The sequence below is a fragment of the Monoraphidium neglectum genome, assembly GCF_000611645.1.
Source record: "Monoraphidium neglectum strain SAG 48.87 unplaced genomic scaffold scaffold00266, whole genome shotgun sequence".
In the NCBI taxonomy this organism is placed as follows: Eukaryota; Viridiplantae; Chlorophyta; class Chlorophyceae; order Sphaeropleales; family Selenastraceae; genus Monoraphidium; species Monoraphidium neglectum.
This window is the reverse complement of record NW_014013362.1, coordinates 1-18,804: the sequence shown is the minus strand read 5'-3', so window position 1 is coordinate 18,804 and position 18,804 is coordinate 1. Positions and strand designations below refer to the sequence as shown.

General features: G+C 62.2%; 5 protein-coding genes across 5 annotated transcripts; 4 read left to right on the top strand and 1 right to left on the bottom strand.

The window, feature by feature from the left end:
- Positions 1-2,162: 2,162 nt before the first annotated feature.
- On the bottom strand, positions 2,163-7,614 carry MNEG_2367 (sulfate transmembrane transporter; the record flags this gene model as incomplete). The annotated part of the gene is made up of 15 exons (XM_014049156.1): positions 2,163-2,402; positions 2,658-2,793; positions 3,118-3,249; positions 3,500-3,767; positions 3,964-4,178; positions 4,456-4,642; positions 4,838-4,955; positions 5,125-5,220; positions 5,365-5,436; positions 5,610-5,678; positions 6,187-6,284; positions 6,511-6,633; positions 6,814-6,886; positions 7,076-7,178; positions 7,442-7,614. The coding sequence occupies 15 exons, from the start codon at positions 7,612-7,614 to the stop codon at positions 2,163-2,165; spliced, it is 2,103 nt and encodes a 700-aa protein (XP_013904610.1).
- Positions 7,615-7,959: 345 nt separating this feature from the next.
- On the top strand, positions 7,960-9,107 carry MNEG_2366 (hypothetical protein; the record flags this gene model as incomplete). The annotated part of the gene is made up of 4 exons (XM_014049155.1): positions 7,960-8,032; positions 8,299-8,360; positions 8,658-8,741; positions 8,943-9,107. 4 exons carry the CDS (start codon positions 7,960-7,962, stop codon positions 9,105-9,107), a joined length of 384 nt encoding a protein of 127 aa, XP_013904609.1.
- A 1,945-nt stretch (positions 9,108-11,052) lies between these two features.
- MNEG_2365 (hypothetical protein) lies at positions 11,053-12,397 on the top strand (the record flags this gene model as incomplete). Its single annotated transcript, XM_014049154.1, has 4 exons — positions 11,053-11,080; positions 11,373-11,545; positions 11,747-11,930; positions 12,174-12,397. The coding sequence occupies 4 exons, from the start codon at positions 11,053-11,055 to the stop codon at positions 12,395-12,397; spliced, it is 609 nt and encodes a 202-aa protein (XP_013904608.1).
- Positions 12,398-14,021: 1,624 nt separating this feature from the next.
- Positions 14,022-15,950, top strand: MNEG_2364 (hypothetical protein; the record flags this gene model as incomplete). The annotated part of the gene is made up of 5 exons (XM_014049153.1): positions 14,022-14,372; positions 14,587-14,754; positions 14,976-15,098; positions 15,267-15,605; positions 15,825-15,950. The coding sequence occupies 5 exons, from the start codon at positions 14,022-14,024 to the stop codon at positions 15,948-15,950; spliced, it is 1,107 nt and encodes a 368-aa protein (XP_013904607.1).
- Positions 15,951-17,120: 1,170 nt separating this feature from the next.
- On the top strand, positions 17,121-18,802 carry MNEG_2363 (bifunctional aspartokinase/homoserine dehydrogenase 1; the record flags this gene model as incomplete). Its single annotated transcript, XM_014049152.1, has 3 exons — positions 17,121-17,658; positions 18,073-18,164; positions 18,623-18,802. The coding sequence occupies 3 exons, from the start codon at positions 17,121-17,123 to the stop codon at positions 18,800-18,802; spliced, it is 810 nt and encodes a 269-aa protein (XP_013904606.1).
- Positions 18,803-18,804: the final 2 nt, after the last annotated feature.

Here is an 18,804-nt window from a genome sequence, read left to right as displayed (position 1 = left end):
TGCTGGTGTGGCTGCCCCAAGCAGGTAGATGCGATCGCGCCTTATTGTTGGTGACAATGTAATATTGAGGTGTGATGCAAGGGTAAAGGTACACAGAGGTGAAACACGCACAATTGATGTAAATTACCCTACGGACGCCAAGAAAGCGACGGCTGGAAAAAGATTGATGGCGCGCTTTAGCATGGCTGGCGCCCCTCAGAACGCTGCGCAGACCCTGCCTAACTCACTCTCAAAACATCGCCAGAAGCATGCTGCAAACAAACGCAAGAAAAGGTTTGCTTTCGTTGCTGGGCAAAGTTCTGCATAGGGTGATCGAAAATGTTTTGAATTCACTTGCAGCGTCTGCATGCACCCCTACCTTTACGCCAATGACTGCACCCATGATGAGTTTTTGCAAGTCGCCACAGCGATTGCTGTTTGCCTGCCATCCACTAGGATTAAAAAATTGGTCAAGCATCCATAGCACTGCAATGCTTGGTGGCCAAGAGCAGGTTTGTCGTTGTAGCGGCAGCCTTGGACTCAGCACCGATGATGCAGTAACCGTGGACTGCACAACACGACTGGGGTTTGTGTGCAACGCCGCATCCCCAGCCGTATACAGGGCTCAGCCGGTTGCAAAGTCCACAAGGTATGCATACTCAAGCTCAGTGCCTCAAGGTACAGCTGCAAAAGCAGATCAATGATTGTCGCGCCCAGCCAGCGCCCCTGAGCAATGGGCGCCCGGACTGGTCACAGCTGTCACAGCGTAGCTGGTGCATGCGCGCCACGTAGAGGGAGGCCCGCCCGGGCCGAGCCTGTGCTGCTCTCGCTCTGCCCAAGCGCACTGCCTCTATCCAAAGCTGCTGTGTCCATCCATCTCTAAGCATGTGCAAGGGGCCCTCTGCTACTGGCACCACGCCGGGCATGCGTGCACCAGGACTGCCATAGGTGACCTCGGGATGTGGAAGCTTACAGCGGCCTGGGCCGCCTTGGGGTACCACAGATCCAATGAGGGAACCGGCAGCAATGCTGCCGGCATGAGCGCAGGACCACAGTCCGCACCCGCCTAGCTGCTAGGTGGGCAGCTGCGCGGAGCCCATCAGTCCAGACCCTCAACGTGCTTGACGTGATGTCCCAGACACTGTCCATTTGCTGCAGCTCTTGATGCCTGAACCACTCTCTGCTGCCTCTGCACTTGAGACGTGTAACTGACCGAAGGCGTGCAACTGGCCCCGCATAAAGGCGTTCGCAAGGAAAGTCCAGTGCAGCAGGCAGGGCGGGACCGGAATTACACTGCGTGACAGCTAGTAGTGATCGATTGACAGCAAGGTTCAGGGCGCAGCAACCGCGCAGGCAACAAGTGAGCGAGCAGAATTCCTGTGCAAGTACTTGGGTTAGTGAGCAGGTAGCTGCGACTTGCGAAAATCCTCCGAAAAGAAGGGCGAATACAGGCGCTGCAAAAGCGCGCGACCGCCTGCATCCCTCCGCGCATGTTGCATGCATCCATCATCCATGTGTGGCATAGCATACATCCCACCCCGGCATATCCACCCTTGTATGCATACGTCCGTCATCACCCATCCATGTGCATCATAAGGTGACATAGCTCATAATCCATGCATGCATCCACACTGGGTTGGAGCAACTTCAGGCAGAGGCAACAAAAGCAACAAAGAAGATTGGGCAAGGTCTGTGCAGGTTGATCCTGATTGCGTACGCACAAAGAGTTCAGTCATGTGCGCACACACACATGCAACAGCGCGTGAGCTGCAAAGGCCAGGCGCGGCTTGGGATGTGCACTCCACCGGGATTGGACTGGTGCACGCCGCAGTGTCTGTGCGTGCCGCAATCTTGACAAGTCAACCCCAGGCATTTGAACAAAGAAAGAGGTCGTTCAAAAGATCAGTTGCTAGTTGTGGCCGCAAGGGCTGTGTGAAAAGGTGCACACGCGCCTCCACACCCTTGACCAGGAGTGATGCTGCTTAGCAGGGGCAGCAGACGGCCTGGATCTAGCTTTATCCCCCGGTGGCAGCTGGGGTACTCCATCAGCGAGCAACCCAAAATATAGAGTGCATCGCTGGGATCAGGTGGAGCCTAGGGGGGCTTGCCCACTCTGGCGTGCGGCTCGCTGCCCACTCGTCGCACCCGGGGGGCCACACCAGCCTCTGCGCTTCACTTCATCTCTACTCCACAGTCTTGGCAGCCTTGGGGGAATCGCTGGCGACGCTGGCAGCGGGCGTCCTGGAGTACTTGCGCACAGGCTCAACGTGCTCCACCGAGCCGCCGCCCTCCATGGACTGCAGCTTGGCGCAGGCAGTGACCGCATCCTGGACGCACACATACACCCACTGGCGGCCAAGGTTGGCGATGAAGCCGGCGCGCTGGAGCGTGCGCAGCACATCGTCATTGGGGTTGGAGAGGACCTGTTATTGAGGGAGCACGACAGATGCTGTGTTAGGTTAGCTCAAAAACCAAGTGAACATCTTGTGTGGCACGGCCAGACTTGCACTGGCATGCAAAGATTGCCTTGTTAGGAAGCAGCCTCTTGTGGCACACCAGCGCGGGGCGGGCACACCCCCAGGAGGGCTTTGGAAGACAAAAGTGACCTCACCACTTCCGCCATGTTCTTGATGTGGGGCAAACCCGACCCCAGACAATCCCCCCAAATCACAACCCACCAGCTGGATGTCGCGCTTGTTGTAGTCCCTCAGCTGCTCCTCCAGGAATGCCACGCCGGTCGCATCGATCTTGGTGACAGGGGACAGCTCCAGGATGACATAGTTCAGCTTCTCCAGGCCATTTGCCTTGGCCACCCTGGCAGCATCAACGGGGAGCGGGCCAGCATGCACAGGGAAAAGAGGGTCAGCAGGTGCGGCTGAAAGGCTCTTTGCCACCGCGGCAGGTGGAGGAGGGCCAGCGGCGCCGCCGCATCACAGCAGGTTTGTCAAGGCAGCTTGCGGCGGCGTGGTGCGGAGCAGTTGGGGATGGCCCCGCCACGCGCAAGGTTCAACACACTAGCAGAGCCGCACTAAGCCCATGGTCATGCCACCATCCATCTCCTGCCGGCTGTGAGCAGCGCGGCGATCAGCTGCCCCTTGCAATTCCAGTGAAATTTCTACGTGAGAGTCGATCACTCACTCGAGGCCCTCCTCCTCGTAGTCCTCAAGCTTGTCCTGGAAGTACGAAGCGTTGGCAAAGTAGACGGGGGCGTCCAGGCGCACGATCACGATGCCGGGGACGACCTTGGCGTCGGCGTACTGCTCAATGGACCTTCGAGATAAGGGTTTGACGAGAGAGAGGGAGGGTACGTCCAAGTCTGGTTGTGGTGTGTCGAACCGCCTGGGTTGCGCGCTCTGACCAGCCCTGAGCTGATATCGGGCGTTCAGCAGGGGGTGGCACAGGGACTTACGGCTGGGCATAGCGAGGCACAGCCAAGACAGGTGGGTGTATAACAGCCAAGGCAGGTGGCTGTTTTACACCTAGAAACACGCATGCGAGAGCAATACGCATGCCCGCGCACCTGTAGACGGACGAGTTGTTGACTTGGCCGAGGACGGCCATGTGGGGGAACGCTGTCTCAAAGATCACGATAAGCAGCGCGAGGCCGATGGAGATACCCAGGCCCAGCTCCACGCCGAGGAAGGCGGTGCCGATGAAGGCGACGAGCCACACGATGAAGTCGCGCACGTGGGTCTTGAACAGGTGGTAGGCCACGCCGAACTCGATGAGCTGGCAAACACCCACGATGATAATTGCGCCGATGACGTTGTAGGGCAGCTTGGAGAACACTGCGGGGGTGAGGGAAAATCCGAGGATTAGTGGCTAGGGTTCAAACGGCAGGTGCAGCAGCACAGCCCTGGGTCGAGAGGGCATGCACCCGGCTGCACATGACATATACTCAGCCCATGGGACGGGGGAGCACAGCCTAGGGCTGGTTGAAGCTGTCCGGCATGACAGGCCAAAAGCAACCCTGCCACCAATCACCTGGCGTGAGGAAGAGCAGCACAAACATGACCACGATGGACGTAATGAAGCCTGCCAGCTGGGTCTTGGCACCGCTCGCGTTGTTGACGGCCGAGCGCGAGAAAGAGCCGGTGGTGGTGTAGCAGGAGAACATGGCACCCGCAAAGTTGGCCAGGCCAAGGCCGATGATCTCACGGTTGTACTGCAGGCGGTAGCCGTTCTTGCGGGCCAGGGCCCTGCGGGTGGTGGCGGCATGGGAGAGGGGTCAGGTGTGTGGGGCTGAGGGCAGACATTTGGAGTCAAAAGCTGAGAGCAAGGAGGGCCCAGCCATTGACAAGTCGGGAATGGGGCGAGCGCAGTTGGGACTCAGGGAAGCGTCCACAAGAGCCGAGCCACTTTGCTGCTCAGCTGCTATTGGCCACTCTGCCAACTGGCTCTACAGGCCCCCTGCGCCACAAAACTAGCAATGCTACTGGCAGTCCACCCAGACTCAATGAAAGTGTGGCCACACACCTAGCGATGGACGTTGACTCCAGCAGGTCGACAACCATCACCAGGCCAGCCAGGCGCAGCAGAGAGGGGGCGTCCTCGATCGGCAGCCACTTGTTGGCGGTGAATGGTGGCATGCCAGCGGGGATGGTGCCGACAATCTTGATCAGTTTACTGACATTCTTGCCGCCGCCCACCACCACAATGATGCCTGGTTTTTCCGGAAGGGGGGCGGAGTTTCAAGGGCGTGGTGAGAGGTGGGTGTGTCGTGAGGTGACGGGGTCCCTAGTATCAAAGTAGGGCACACGGTTCGGTGTACAATGCGGCTGCCCGGGCGCAGAGGGTAGACCTATGCCGCCTGCCCCATGCTCCGTCGTGTGCAGATGTTCAGAAGGGCGCAGCTTACCTATGATGCAGGCTGAGATGGGGCCCAGGGCACCCAGCAGGAAGAGCTTCGGCTTCCACTTGCCGATAAAGCGGAGGGCCACCAGCCAAACAATCATGAGAATGCCCATCGTGAACTCCTGCAAGAGGAAGGGGGGGAGCGATTGGTCGAGAGGGAGAGATCCAGTTGCAAGTGCAAGCGAAACAACTGCACACCGGTGGCGGCGCTGAACCATGCGTATGTAACCAAGGGCGGACAGTTCCTGCACTGGGCTTTAGGGTTGACGATGGCAGCCGCCGACAACCCACCTGCCACACAAAGTCAGCGCGGTTGTCGTAGAGCACCTTGATGTTCTCCTGGAGCGTGTCCTTGCGGGGGACGCTGTACCCCAGGATGTACTTCACCTGGTGGGACGGATGGCAGGGTGCGCAGGGGATTTACATAAGAGCTGCAGTGCGGGGTCTGAAGGGTTTGCGACCTTCATGCCACTGCGGCCAGGATGGTCGCCACAGCAACAGGCTGCGTGCAACTCTGGGACTGAAACCCACCTGGCTGCTGGCGATGATGAAGGCGGCGCCACTGGTGAAGCCCGTGATAACCGCGTGGGACAGGAAGCGGATCTGAGAGAGGCGCGGGCACCGCCAGGGCCAGGCAAAAGGGTGTCAGTTTGCGGAATAAAAGAGGCTTGAGCATCCAGTGGGTATTGATCATCATTGGTAGCGGATTGGTGTGGAGCAGGGAGCAGGCCACCCCCGGGAGCCCCTGTACAGATCCAGTGTGTTTGGCACCTCACCAGCCAGCCCATGCGCAGGAGGCCAACGGCAGTGTACATCAGGGACACCACAAACGCCAGCTGAATGACCTGTCATGGCAATGAACGCGGCGCATTAGAGAGAGAGAGAGAGAGAGAGAGACTACGCTGACGCCTCACGCGGCTAAAAGCCACGCTGCAAGCGGCGCCGCGTCGGGTTAAGAGGGGTGTGTGTGGTGAGCCACACCCCCCACCATCGGGGGTCAAGGGGGGGGCACTTTCACGTGACCCCGCGCCCCTACGCGGCGCATTCAGGGGGTGCTGTTTAGAGGCGTTTCGACAAGTGGCAGGAAGTAAAGGTGGAGGTGCTGGTGCTCGCACAGCTCGGCGTTGGTTGCGGGACGGAGCAAGCATGCCAGCCCCACACCTTCCCCAATCCCCACCCCTGACCCCCACCCGCGCCAAAAACAAAAATAAAAGCAGCCGATTTGGGGCGCATCAACTCAGCAACAACCTCGGCCAGCAGTGGCCAGCAGACACCAGCGTGCCTCTTACAACTACCAGCACCACAAACAGGCAGGAGGGGAGGAAACACCGACAGGGGTACCGCGTCACCAACCTTCGTGTTGTAGGTCTCCTGGATTGAGGCCCACAGGGGGCTCAGTGGAGGCACTGACGGGTCCAGCCAGGACGAGTACTCAACCATGTTCTGCACACCTGAGCTCATACAAAGGGTTGAGTGGCCCCAAGGGGTGTGATGGGGGTAAGGCGTGGGTGAACTCCAGCTAGGGGGCTGGCCTTCAGAGTTCATTTGCACAGGCACACAGGAGGGCTGGGTTCCTACAGCCCCAATGTCTTGCCCAGCAAGACATTGGGGCTGTAGGAACCCAGCCCTCCTGTGTGCCTGTGCAAATGAACCACCTGCACCCTCGCCAGTACCTACCGTTTGCGATCAGCAGGGACGTGACAGCCACGGGGCCGGTGCCGAGCTGCTTGCTGGAGCCGAACAGTGAGTAGACGAGGACAGGCACGAACGCGCCGTACAGGCCATACACTGGGGGCACACCTGCAGACACGGCACATAATGGAGTGGCAGGTCAGGCACCAGCAGGGGACCTTGGAAACCAGGAGACCCATGGGATGCCGCATGTTGGCGGATCAAGGCATTTCTGTGCTCTATACACCGACGCAGCAGTGTCGCGGCTGTGGTACAGGGGTGAGGGGAGGTGTAGCTGCGCAGTCTTACCGGCGAGGATGGCGTAGCTCATGCCCTGGGGCACCACCATGAAGCCCACAGTCACACCCGCCAGCACATCCCACTGCACACAGGGGTGTATAGAGGAGGATGCACCCGGGGGCAGGGGCAGCAACGTGAGGCGCGTACAGAGGGTGGGCAGAGTGAACAGTGAGAGCACACAACCAACACAGATGACCACAAGCAGCTGGGTGGGGGCTAGCCGTGGGCAAGCGGCAGGACACATTCGGGGCCAGTAGGCAGTGATGCGTACCACCAGGTACTCCTTGATCTTGTAGGTTCGCAGCCAGCCCAGGAACGGCAGGACTATGGCCAGCTTGTCAAACCAGGATAGTTTGCCAGCCGACTCCTTGGCACTGGGGCGAGCGAGCGCAGCGATGGTCAGGCGGTCAGGTGGTCAGGGTTTCAATGCACCAGTGAGGACCGCAGCCACTGGGTGTGGAGCAAAAGCGCACGGCCACGATCCGATGCGGCATTGCCGCATGGGCTGGCGGCAGCACGGCAGCCCACACAGTACATACAAAGGTTTGCAGGCAGCCACTGCACATGATGCCATGTGCACCGCCCGCACTCCACGCTGTGTAGCGTGGCGGCGGCTCCGCTGCCCTGGCGGGCTCACATTTTTGTCCTCCTCTTGAAGTTGTCCACCAGGTCGCTCCATTCGTCCACGGGTGACAACCGCGTGTCGCGAGCGTCCGGATGAGGGAAGGGCGCACTCCCACTGCGCGACAGTCCGCTCTTGTCGGCAGTCACGGTCGCCCGCTCGCGAGGAAAACCTGGCAGGTCGACCATACTTCCTACACCGCGGCGAGGTCAACCTGCAGCACTGCAACGTACGTAATGATTGGCAAGGCCCACGCCGACGGTGTAAGCGTCGTATTAGTGACTGTATATGAGTGAATGGCTCTTGATTCAACATCGGCGGCGGTGATCCCGTTGGGTGAGTGTTCTCACTCGCCCCCAAGCCTCGGCGAGAGCCTCTCGTGATGTTGCGGTGACCCGTTCTCCGACGTGCACCCCTTATTCAGACTTGCAGCCCGTAACGACAGGATAGTTAAGTCCCACCAGACGATCAACCTGCATTGACACAGTCAACTGCGGCCGCACCCAAGACACCGTCCGAACCCTTTCGTAGCAATGAAGGCCTCAACTGCCGCCGTGGCCCTCGTGGCCCTCCTGGCCATCTCCTGCATTGCGGAGGCTGCTGCCAGTGAGCTTTGCACCTGCGTGCACCGGCGGGCACCCATTGGGGCGGACCCGCGGTTGTGGCACCCATGTGGCGGCGGCTGGTTACGCTTTTGGGTTGAGCTCTGTTCGCAAGGCACCTGGGTTGGTGTTTGCCTGCTGCACTACTGTCCAACTGCTAGCAGGCACACGCCATGATCCGTGATCGGCCATTGAGTGCGTCCGGTGGCGGCTACGGCACCCCTCCTCACCCCCCCCCCTCACACACCGCTGTCGCACCCTCACCTGCAGACCGCCAGCTGATGCAGCCTAAGCCGGCCCCGAAGATCGGGTTCTGCCGCACCAGCGCCTATGTGAGCGAGCAGATTGGGCCCGTGTGTAGGGCTCGCCAGTGTGGGGTCTCGGCTGTGTGCAGCTGTAACCTGGCAGCCGCTGTCACTCCACTGACCTCACCAGCTGGGGCACGACAACATCCCACAACTTGGTTGCCGTGCAGTCTAGCCGGTCATTTCCGTGCTGTAATACAGAGCAGCTGGCCAGGGCCAGCCGTCTGCAACTCCACCTGCAGGCATGTCATTGATCTTTTTGATGCCAGCTGCCCAGTACATGTTCCCACCCAGATGAGCACCATCCAAATTGCATACCCACAGACTGTGGACTGCACGAAGACTGAGGGCATCAAGCGCAAGATGTTCGCTATCTGTGGCAAGGGTGTCATCCGCGCTGTTGGCAAGGTGAGGGGGCATACCTCACTGCCCTTCACAGAATATGGTGCTGGGCCCCTGCGGGAACTGGCCAGAGCCAATCAAGCAAGGACGTGTTGCGCTGGGGTTGCACTGCATGTATTTCGTCTCCCACTGTCATCACGCTGTCACCCACACCCTCCCCCTCATCCGCGCTCTACGCTGCTCATCCCATATCCCTCACACCCGCAGTACGTCCCTAACCGCAACGGCTGCGCGTGCTCAGTGGTTCAGAAGGTCGACACCTCCGATGCGTGGGATGCGTTCCAGGCCTGCCAGGAGACCAAGGGCAAGGATGACTTTGCGCTTCTGCAGAACACCCGCTGCAAGGCTGGGCAGGCCAAGGGCCCCTGCTAGATTATCCACGCCTGCCGCGCTGATGGCTGGTTCTGTGCGCGCCTGGCAGTGGGTCATGGGTATCGACGGTCGCTCTGAACACGGGCTCCTTTGATGCTAGTTGGGGGCCTCATGCTCACTACCAACACGGCGGCTTTTGACCTCAAGTTGCCCACTCATTTATGACAATGCCCAATGGTATGATGCTGCGCGCATGTGGGGATGCATGGATAAACGTGGCACGGCTGCTGAACTCTTCCGTCATGCACCCTTGTTCAGCGCTCTGCTGCGCTCAAGGCTCTGGTTGTCAACCCATTACATGCCTGTTGTCAACCTGCATGCATGGCCATCTGCTACAACTGCCTGATCCAAGTATGTGCCAAGCAGTCTGACAGTGCGCCGCAAGCACTACAATGATTATTATGAATGCTGTATGTGCCACGAAGTTCCAAGTGCACTGCATGCACCACAAAGGTGATTGTTATGTTTGCATGCCAATGCCATGTGCAGGTCGCTGTACCTCGGGTAACACGCCATTTTGGTTCTCCACATCTGGCATCCCTCAGTAGAGAAGCAGCACTTTACGAATGGCAGGTTGCAACTAATCACACATGACCACATCGGAAGTGAAAGCAGCTTGAATGATCAGCGATCTCCCATGGGCAGATGGCTTTTGTTCAGCCTCCCACGCCTGTGACAGGCCCGTTCCTGCGCTCTTACGATGCTGTACTACGTGACCAATAGATCGGCAGGCCAGGCCGGGACATGTGGGGACTAATGGGGAATATTTTGTGTTGTTTATCTGTGCATGGTGCACTGCCGAACAGGGGGCTGGAAGCCATTGTCTGCATTTGATTGGTGCATGCAACAGCAGCAGTGACGTTGAGGAGTGCATCATGGCGCAAGCAGTTTGCCGCAGTATGTGTCTCATTGGCAGCCAGCACGGCTCGGCTGGCGCTTGTGGCAGTGCGCCAGCACAACTTGCTGGATGGTGAGACCGGGGGCCAGTCAGCTACAGTCTTCCCCCGCTACAGTGAACTCATCGGGGGTCGGCGGCACGTTCGCTATAGCCGGCTTGTTCGCTATCGCGAAAAGCGAAATTGGGCAGCTGCTGGTTTTGGGGGTAGCGGCGGCGTTCGCTGAAGGCAGGGTTTTTGCTATGGCGGGGTTCGCTGTAGCGGGGGAAGACGGTAATCACAACCGCCAGGGTTCTGAGAAGGGGGCGTCTGGTTTTTTGCAACAACTTATTATATCTCTATGCAGACAAGTTGATGTAAGGGTGACTTGAGACAAAGAGATATCACAATAATTTATCGATGTCAGCCCTCGTACGATCAATACTCAATTTGCCCAACTCAATGATGGCCCATGGGTGCGTGGCTGATCCTTGTGTGAGGCCACCCACCAAAGTTGTGCTAGAAACCAGTGCGACCACCACGTTTGGCAGTTGCCAGCCCTGCAGTTCTTTGCCCTGGTGTGTCCCTGGACAAGATGCCTGACTGTTGAGCATGCAGCTGGTGCAGGCTGCAATTCAAACCCACTCCCTGCGCACTCTGAGCAGGACAAGGTCAGTGCGCCATTGACCGGTTGGATGCGGGCAAAGTGGTCCTGAACGGCCCAGTGTGGCTTGATTCTCGGTGTTGAAGGTAGATGGAGTCGTCATGTGCAGGGCTGCTGCATGCGCGCGTGAGGGAACCGCCCTTTGGGCTGTGGCGTTGACCCTCTTGTCATTGCGTGGGCAACCCCAGCCGGTGGTCAGCTCCTGCCGACAACGTGCAGTACTTTGGGGTATCTATATGGGACGTTCAATGCAGAAGGCTGGCCGTGGTGCCGACAGGGGAGTGCGGGTTACGAAGTGACTTCCCATCGCCTCACGCCACGAAATATGAAGGCGCGCCTCGCGCGTCGTGCCAAATCGGTACCCTACCGTTGTTGATCCAGTCATTTCAAAAACTGCTGAGAAGCCATGAAGACCGCCGTCGTGCTGCTGCTTGGTGAGTTCATTCTGACTGTGGCAGATCTGGTCCATGGCCGATGTGTACAATGTCGCGTGCATTCCGGAATTCGGTGTTCCTTTACCACTGCCCGGACCTCAACCCAAACCCGCCCGCTCTAGCTCACATGGCTGCGGCGGCTGGGGTCCCAGCCACGTCACCCCGGCAGCAGCACCCATCTGGGCTGTTCCAGGCCGCGTCCATGCTTGTGGTCCATGCAGCAATCAGCGTCAGCTGGATAATATTGGATTTTTGATTAGCTCATGGCTTGCCATCATTGCCCTGCACGCAGTGGCCGCCGTGGCGCTGGCCGCCGCCGCCGACCCGGCGGTGTCCGCCACGACCCCTGCCTCAAAGCCTGATACGGCTGCCGCTGCCACCAAGCCGGCCCCCCCCGAGGCCACCCCCGCCGCGAAGCCTGCGACCGCCGCAGCTGCTGTGAAGCCTGCCACGGCTGCCACCGAGGTGCGGGACTCGTGGTGTCGCCAAGGAGGGGCCTCACTTGCTACTGCCGACCGCATGGAGATCTGCTGGCGCGTGCATTGGAGCGTGCCCTCACCACCTGGCTACATGTTAAACACCTGAGTCGCAGTTGGGGGCGTGAGGGCTCACGGCGTGAGGGCTCACGGCAGCTTCTGAGCATTTGTGCCAAAAATCGCCCTCCAGGTCAAGCCCGCTGCGTCCGCGGCGCCCGCCGCCAAGTCAGCCGCCGCTGCCCCTGCCGCCGCGGGCGCGGCCGCCGGCGCCGCCGCGGCCACCGCCGCCGCCGCGCCCAAGGCTGCTGACGCCAACGCCACTGCAGAGGGTGATGATCTGGCGTCCCTGGGCATCGCCACCGACGGCGCCCTGGGTGCGCGTCCCCGCAGCTGCTGCGGACGGCTGTGGGCATGCCCCCCCCCTCCGCACAATCAAGGCTGCGCTGTCCGTGTGAACGAGTCGAGTTGCGCGCATGCATTCAATGCTGCAGGGACGGTTCGCAGGTAATACGTGGACGTGCGATCCTCCGGCAGCTCAGTGGCCGCAATTGACTGGTTTTCAGCAGCATCTGTCTGCCGGGCTGCACTCATGTGACACCCCTTCCCCCCTATCGCAGATGCCTACGTGCCTAACACCGACGGCCTCGGCTCCGCTGTGACCCCCGGCCCTGCCGGCGGCGCCGCGCCGGACGCTGGTCCCTCCGCCGCCGCCGCCCCCGCCGCGGGCCCCGCTGGTGCGCCGGCCGCCGCCCCCGCCGCGTCGCCCAAGAGCAGCGCCGGCAAGGCGTCGGGCGTGGCGCTCAGCCTCCTCGCCGCGGGCGCGCTGGCGCTGGCTCTGTGACCGGCGCCTGGCAATATGGCCTTGGCAGCACGTGGCATGCAACCCATCCACAACGTGCAGCGGGGCAAGTGCAAGTTTTGACACACGCCTCATGAACGGGTTATGCATGCAAATGGCCCCAACTTTGAATTAAGTGTGCTGCAACTTTGCCCGTCCTCTGCAATGCAATGTCTATCTGCGAAGCTGTCTGCCATTAAGTGCTGCTTGACATGCTGATGTGTATTCCTCATGAAATGCATATGATGGTACAACCGTGTCCATATGCCCACACCGGGAGTTGCTTACACTGATGTTACAAGCAGCATGTTGAGCCATGCTTGGACTGTTGGCCAGTACGCGGAGGAGGAGGTGGCGGGGTGCTTGTGGTGGGTGATGTGGAGCGGGCTGACGATCGCCGCCTGAAGGCTGAGGGTGGATGGGGAAGGGGCTTCGCTTCGGAGGGCGCGGAGGGGTGGGGTTCAGTATGTAAGCGGCAGTGTCACCAGCAGCTCGACATATCTTTCCTTGCAGAAGCTGCCAACTCAGGCTGCGCAGACCTGGGTGGTTGTACTGACCTCCATGCTGCGCAACGCCGCGCATCCACCTGATGTCAGCACAGCTACCTGGTGTCAGCCTGCCTGATGTAAACTCTTTGCGCGCACCAGCAGCCAATCCTGGAGCGCTCCCCCTACATGCGATTTTGAACCCAACTTTTGTCGCATTTGCATGAGTTCCACGCAGTTGTAGATCACATCGGCGATTGTTGACCTCGCAAGTCTAAAATTTCTACTGCGCACAAAGAATCCTCAAGCGCAACACCTGACTATGTCTGTTGTGTTGAAGGTTCCTTGCTGAGCTGAAGTCACAAGCGCATGTAAAGCAGCAGCGCCGCGGCACAAGTTGCAGCTTATCTTAAGCTGTGCGGCGCGAGGCGAAGGGCTGGGTTTGTCGCAGGGGACCCCGGACTCGTAGCACGCTCGAACCGAACACGGCCCGCGACCGGCAGTGGGCGTTCCACTGGGAGCGGCAACCGCAGCAGCGGCGGGCGGGGGTGGAGCCCGTGTGGGCGCAGCTGCGTGATGGCAAGCCCTCAGCTGACGCGCCTCGACGCGATCCTGTCACTGGTTCAGGAGCAAGAAGAGCACAGGCGTGAGCAGGTGATACAAGAGCGCAGCATCTACTGTGGCGTGCGCCGGCCAGCTGCACGCCCGCTTCCGGCGGGCAGCTTCTGAGCAGGCGGGCCACCAGTCCCTACATAGCTACCCCATGCCAACGCGCCCACGCGCGTGCCAGGACATGCGCATCGCGGCGCTGACACAGCGACTGGCGGACTGGGAGAACCGGACTGCTGGGGAGCTAGCGCCGTTGTGGCAGCTCAAGGTTGGGGGAAAGGGGAGGGGCTCGTCAGGGCGGCCCCTGTGTTGGTTGGCAGTGGCCGCAGCCGTTGAAGGCGCGCACCACGCGCCTCTGCACATGTTGGGGCGTCCTGGGGCCATGGGCCATGGAGAGGCGCTCCTCGAGCCCACACAGGGGCGACCCAACGCTTGGGTATGTACCCCCATGCACATCCCGCGGAGCACACAAGATCGGGCCGTCGACGGTTGCTTCTCCGTCCCCTTTCCACAGAGCCAGCGCTCGCGCGCACATGCTCACGTGTCATGTCGCCCCTACATCTGCCCGCCCTCCCAAGGAGCGAGACGTGCCGCGCGAGCTGGACATGGCGCGCGCCGCCGTCGAGTCGCTGGTGCGCCAGGTGGCCACCCTCAACCGCGCGCAGCAGGCCGCCGCCGCCGACGCCGCGCGCGCCGCGGCGGCCGCGCAGCAGCGGTCGGACGAGGCGGCCGCGGCGGCCGCGGCGCTGCGGGCGGACACGGACGCGCTGCGGGCGGGGCTGGCGGAGGCGCGGGAGGGCGCAGCGCGGGAAGCGGAGGAGCTGCGGCGGCGGCTGGAGCAGCAGCTGGCGGCGCACAGAGCGGCGGTGGACGACGCGTTGCAGGTGGGGCATTCCTGCGAGGAGAACGGAGAAATTGGTCAAGGAATTGCACGCAGGGTCCCTGGGACGGCACCTGCACCTTGGTGCAGAGGCTGGGGTGTAAGGGGCCGCATGCACGGGGCGTTTCAAGTCTGTGGCGGCGCAGCGCACTGCAGCTTGTAACCTGTCACGGCTCAGGATGCTCGTTGCTGCCACCCCCTCGCGCGGCGTCCCCCAGTCCGTGGCGCGCGAGGCGCGTGCAGAGGCCGGCGGCGCGCGCGCCGACCTGGCTGCCGCAAGCGCCGCGGGGCTGCGGCAGCTGGAGGGGTGGGCGCGCGGGGAGATGCTGGCGGTCACGGGCAAGCTCAAGCACGTGGTGGCGTCGTGCGCGGCGCAGCAGGAGCAGGTGCGGCCGAATGGGGCGTGCATCACCAAGGTTGATGCGCCGCAGCCTCTGGGCCTGCGCCCGTGCATCGATGCATGAGGCGCAGCGATGCAGGTCGCCCAGCGATGCAGGCGATGCAGTTGGAATTGGACCTGAAAGGTTTGAAGCGGAAGGGTCCATGCGCCCCTCCTGATGCCTGGTTTCTGGCGCGCTTGTCTGGGCCCCCGCCAACGCTCGCACAGGCGCGGTTGCAGTTTGATGCGCTGCAGCAGCAGTGGGAGGGCGCGTCGGCGGCGGTCGACGCTTTGAAGGCAGAGGGGCGGCGGCTCAAGCGCCACCTGGCGCGCATGGAGCGGCGCGCTGAGGTGCGGGCCGGCTGGGGGCGCGCCTGGGCTGCCGGCGGGCCCCCCGGACTTGCAGCTGGGCAGGGGGCTGGATGACAGGGTCGCCGCGTGTTCCCCGCCGCTCCCAACGGGCCACCCTTCTGCTCGACTCGTCCCTGCGTTTGTCTTGCTGTCGGACCGCCTCTGCAGGAGCTGCAGCAGCTGGCAGACGCGGCGTCCGCCTCCGACGCGGCGCTGCAGCAGTGCCGCGGCGAGGCCGCCGACGCGCGCGCGGCTGCCTCGCAGGCGTCGGCGCGGGCGGAGCTGTCTGCCGCCGCCAGCGGCCGCCAGGTGGGCGCCCTGGAGGAGGCCCTGGAGGCGCAGCGGCGGGACATCGCCACACTTGCCGAGCACGTGGGCAGCTGCCTGGCAGCTGCCGCGCTCGGGGACAAGGGGCCGCCCCCGAGTGTGTCGTACCTGAGCTCGCTGCTGGCGCCGCCGCCGGCTGAAAGGCACGCGCTCGGCGGCGGCCGGCCAGGCACTGCATGGGTGAGCCTGGCGCATCCCAATGGTTATGCGTGGGGGTGTTTGAGGGCGACAGCGTCGGCCAGGTGACTGCTCGGCGCTCTGATTGTCAGCCCCAGGGCTTGGTTTGTAGAATGAAAGCACACTGTACAGGAACACTGTGTTTCATGGATGCGCTGCGCTCACTGCTGCCCCTGAATAAACTCGTCCGAGCCGCTTCTCCTTTCCGCCCTCCCCATGCAGGACGAGCGCCTGAGCGATTTTGATGCCTTTGTCTCGAAACTGCGCAAGCGACTGCTGGCTAGTGACACCGCGGCCGCCAGGCTAAAGCTCGCCGCGCGGTCTCCAGGGCTCTCCCCGGTGCGGTGATGGTCGCTTGCGTCTGCTGCGGCCCTGCGTTGACCGTGCGTTAATCTGGCGTTTGACCTGTCGTTGACTGCCGCTGACAGGCAGCTACTGAATCATGTGGGCTGTGCAGACGTGTTACCAGGGTACATTCAACCGGTGTGTGGTGACTCTAGATGCCTGTGGCTAGCTGTGTAAACCTGCCGTGTCTGGACGGGGACAACAGCACTGCCACAGTCCGGGGTGGATCGGCTGGCAGCACAACTCATGCAGGTGCCAATGCTCTGGCTGTTGACTGGCTGTTGATTGGAGCATGCAGTCAGCGCGCTGCTATGATGGAAGGGAGCAGGGAGCGGCACGCAGGTGGCCGGCCAGATGAGGCGGTGTGCCTCCCCAACATTTCATGTGGTGTACCAGGCCCTTAATTCTGAGTGTCGTACACAAACCTCAGGCATGTAAGGAGGTTGCTGAGCATGTCCCCTTGAGTCCTGTTTTCTCATGGCAACAAAGTGGCCAGTACCAACATCTCCGCAGCTTGCAGCTGCAGGAAATCGGGGCAACGTGGACAACTGCCTGTTTGCGCTGGGCTTTTTCTGAAGTTGTGGTGTAGCATCCCTGACCCCAGCACTTGAGGGTTTTAGGACCCAAAAATGATTGCCTCAAAGCTGAGAGGGTGACTTCAGCCCCTGCTGGCAGACATCCGCCTGTGTGGTCAGCCGTGCCTGCTGACCGCTCGGGACGACCAGCTGCCAAACAGCTTCGCGCTGCTCCGCAGCGGCTGCGCTATGCACATTGCTCAGGCACATTGGTGTCAGGGACACCTTCTTTTAACCAGGAGGCCTTTGCCGCAAACAGGCCGGGGTCGTGCACTCTAGCAGATCACGTCCGCGACCATGCTGCCAACCAGCAGGGCTGGCACCCTCGAGGGTGCCAATGGCGTTCGTCATCAGTCGGCAGCTCATGTGCATTGCGGTCGTCTGGTCGGGCGCTGCGGCAGCAGCACGGTGCAGCACAGCAGCAGTGTGACTGCGCCCGCGCGGGCCCTCCAGACGAGGCGCAGGTGGGTGCAATTGTATTCGTGATCATGTCATGCAAAGCTACGGCTTCTAGGCCCGCTGCTGAGGCGGGATCCGCCAGCCCTCGAAGACCTGCGGGTTGGTTTCGTTTCCTGAGGCATATGTTCGCTCCAGGCCTATGGAGATCCAGAGTAATCAAGCTATTCAACATGTATCTGACGGCGCCCGCTGCGCGCCCGCGGGCTCCCGCGCACCCCGCAGCGCCGCGCCCCGCCCCACCGGCCGCCGCACCCTCGCCGCGCCCGTCCGTGCCGTCCTCGCCGAGGGCGCCCGCGCGGCCCCCGCCGACGGCTGCCCCCGCGGCGCGCAGTGGGTCGTCCACAAGTTCGGCGGCACCTGCATGGCATCGGCGGAGCGCGTCAACGGCGCGGCGCGCCTGATCATCGACGACCCCGCAGAGGGCAAGGTCGTGGTCTTGTCCGCCATGGGCTCCACCAAGGAGTCCCCCATCAAGGTCACAGACCTGATCCTCAACATGGTCAGCCGCGCCGCCAAGCAGGACGCGGCGTTCCTGGTCGACCTGGCGTCGCTGCAGGAGAAGCACGTGTCGGCGGCAAAGGCGCTGCTGGGGGAGGGGCCTGCGCTGAGCAGCTTCATCGCGCGGCTGCTGGAGGACATTGGGAACCTCAAGGCCATGCTGCAGGCCATATGCATAGGTACGCGGTTGGTTGGGGGAGGGGGCCCTGACCCTGAGTGTACCGTAGTGTGCTCGATTAACGCGGGGGCAGTGGAGGCAGGGAAAAAGGAGGAAGGGAGCACGGCCGGCCGGGCTCGGCTGCCTGAGGCTTTGGGGCAGGTGGACCAGCCGATGCATGGGGCCGCGGCCTGCGTCGCGGGCGGCGGCGCATCCACACTGCAGGTGCCCCTGGCATCGAATGACCGCGACGCAGCGTGCTGGCGGCCACAGGCCACGCCGCCGCCGCCGCCGCCGCAGCAGCAGCAGCGGCGGCGTCAGAGCCAGCAGCAGCAGCAGCAGCAGCAGCAGCGCGTCAGAGCTGCGGAGATCGCTTCAGACCCTGCTGACCGGCCTGCTGCCGTGCCCCTCCCCTGCTGCCCTGTCCGCCTCCCAGCCGGGACCCAGACGGAGGCGTTTGTTGATTTTGTGGTGGGCCACGGGGAGCTCTGGTCGGCGCAGCTCATGGCGCTCGCCTGCCAGCAAATGGTGCGGGCCGCGGGTGTGCGCGGGGCTGGCCCGGGTCGGCCGGCGGCAGGCGGCTGGGGGGCTCGCCTCTTGTTGCCGGGTCGCAGCCGCGTACGCGGCAGCTGGCAGCGGTGGCGTGGGACAGCCAGCTGCTGCGTGGGGTGTGGGGCTGGCAAGGGAGGGGTGGGTTGGTCCATGGCAGGTAAAAGCTGCCGCCACCGCTGGTGGCACGGGCACACTTGCTGATTCAGTGGCGGGCCCAACTGTAGCCCGAGACCTGGGCGTGTGGGCTGGGCTCGGCCGGCCGCATGCACCGCGTAGAACGCGGAGTTTGGGAATCACGGCACCAGCACCCCGGCAGGCTGCCTCCCGGCCCGCCACTGCAGCTGCAGCTGTCTGCACACACAAGCACACACTGACCCTCTCGCCCCATCGCATGTGTCATTCGCGCGCCCTCATTTGCCAACGCGCGTTTGCAGGGTGCTGACGCTGTGTTCATGGACACGCGCGACGTGCTGGTGGTGTCCCCCACCAGCGACGGCACCAGCGTCGACCTGGACGAGGACGCGTCCAACGCCAAGCTGGACGCCTGGTTCAAGAAGCACGGCAGCCACCGCATTGTCATTGCCACGGGCTTCATCGCCAAGAACAAGGAGTGAGG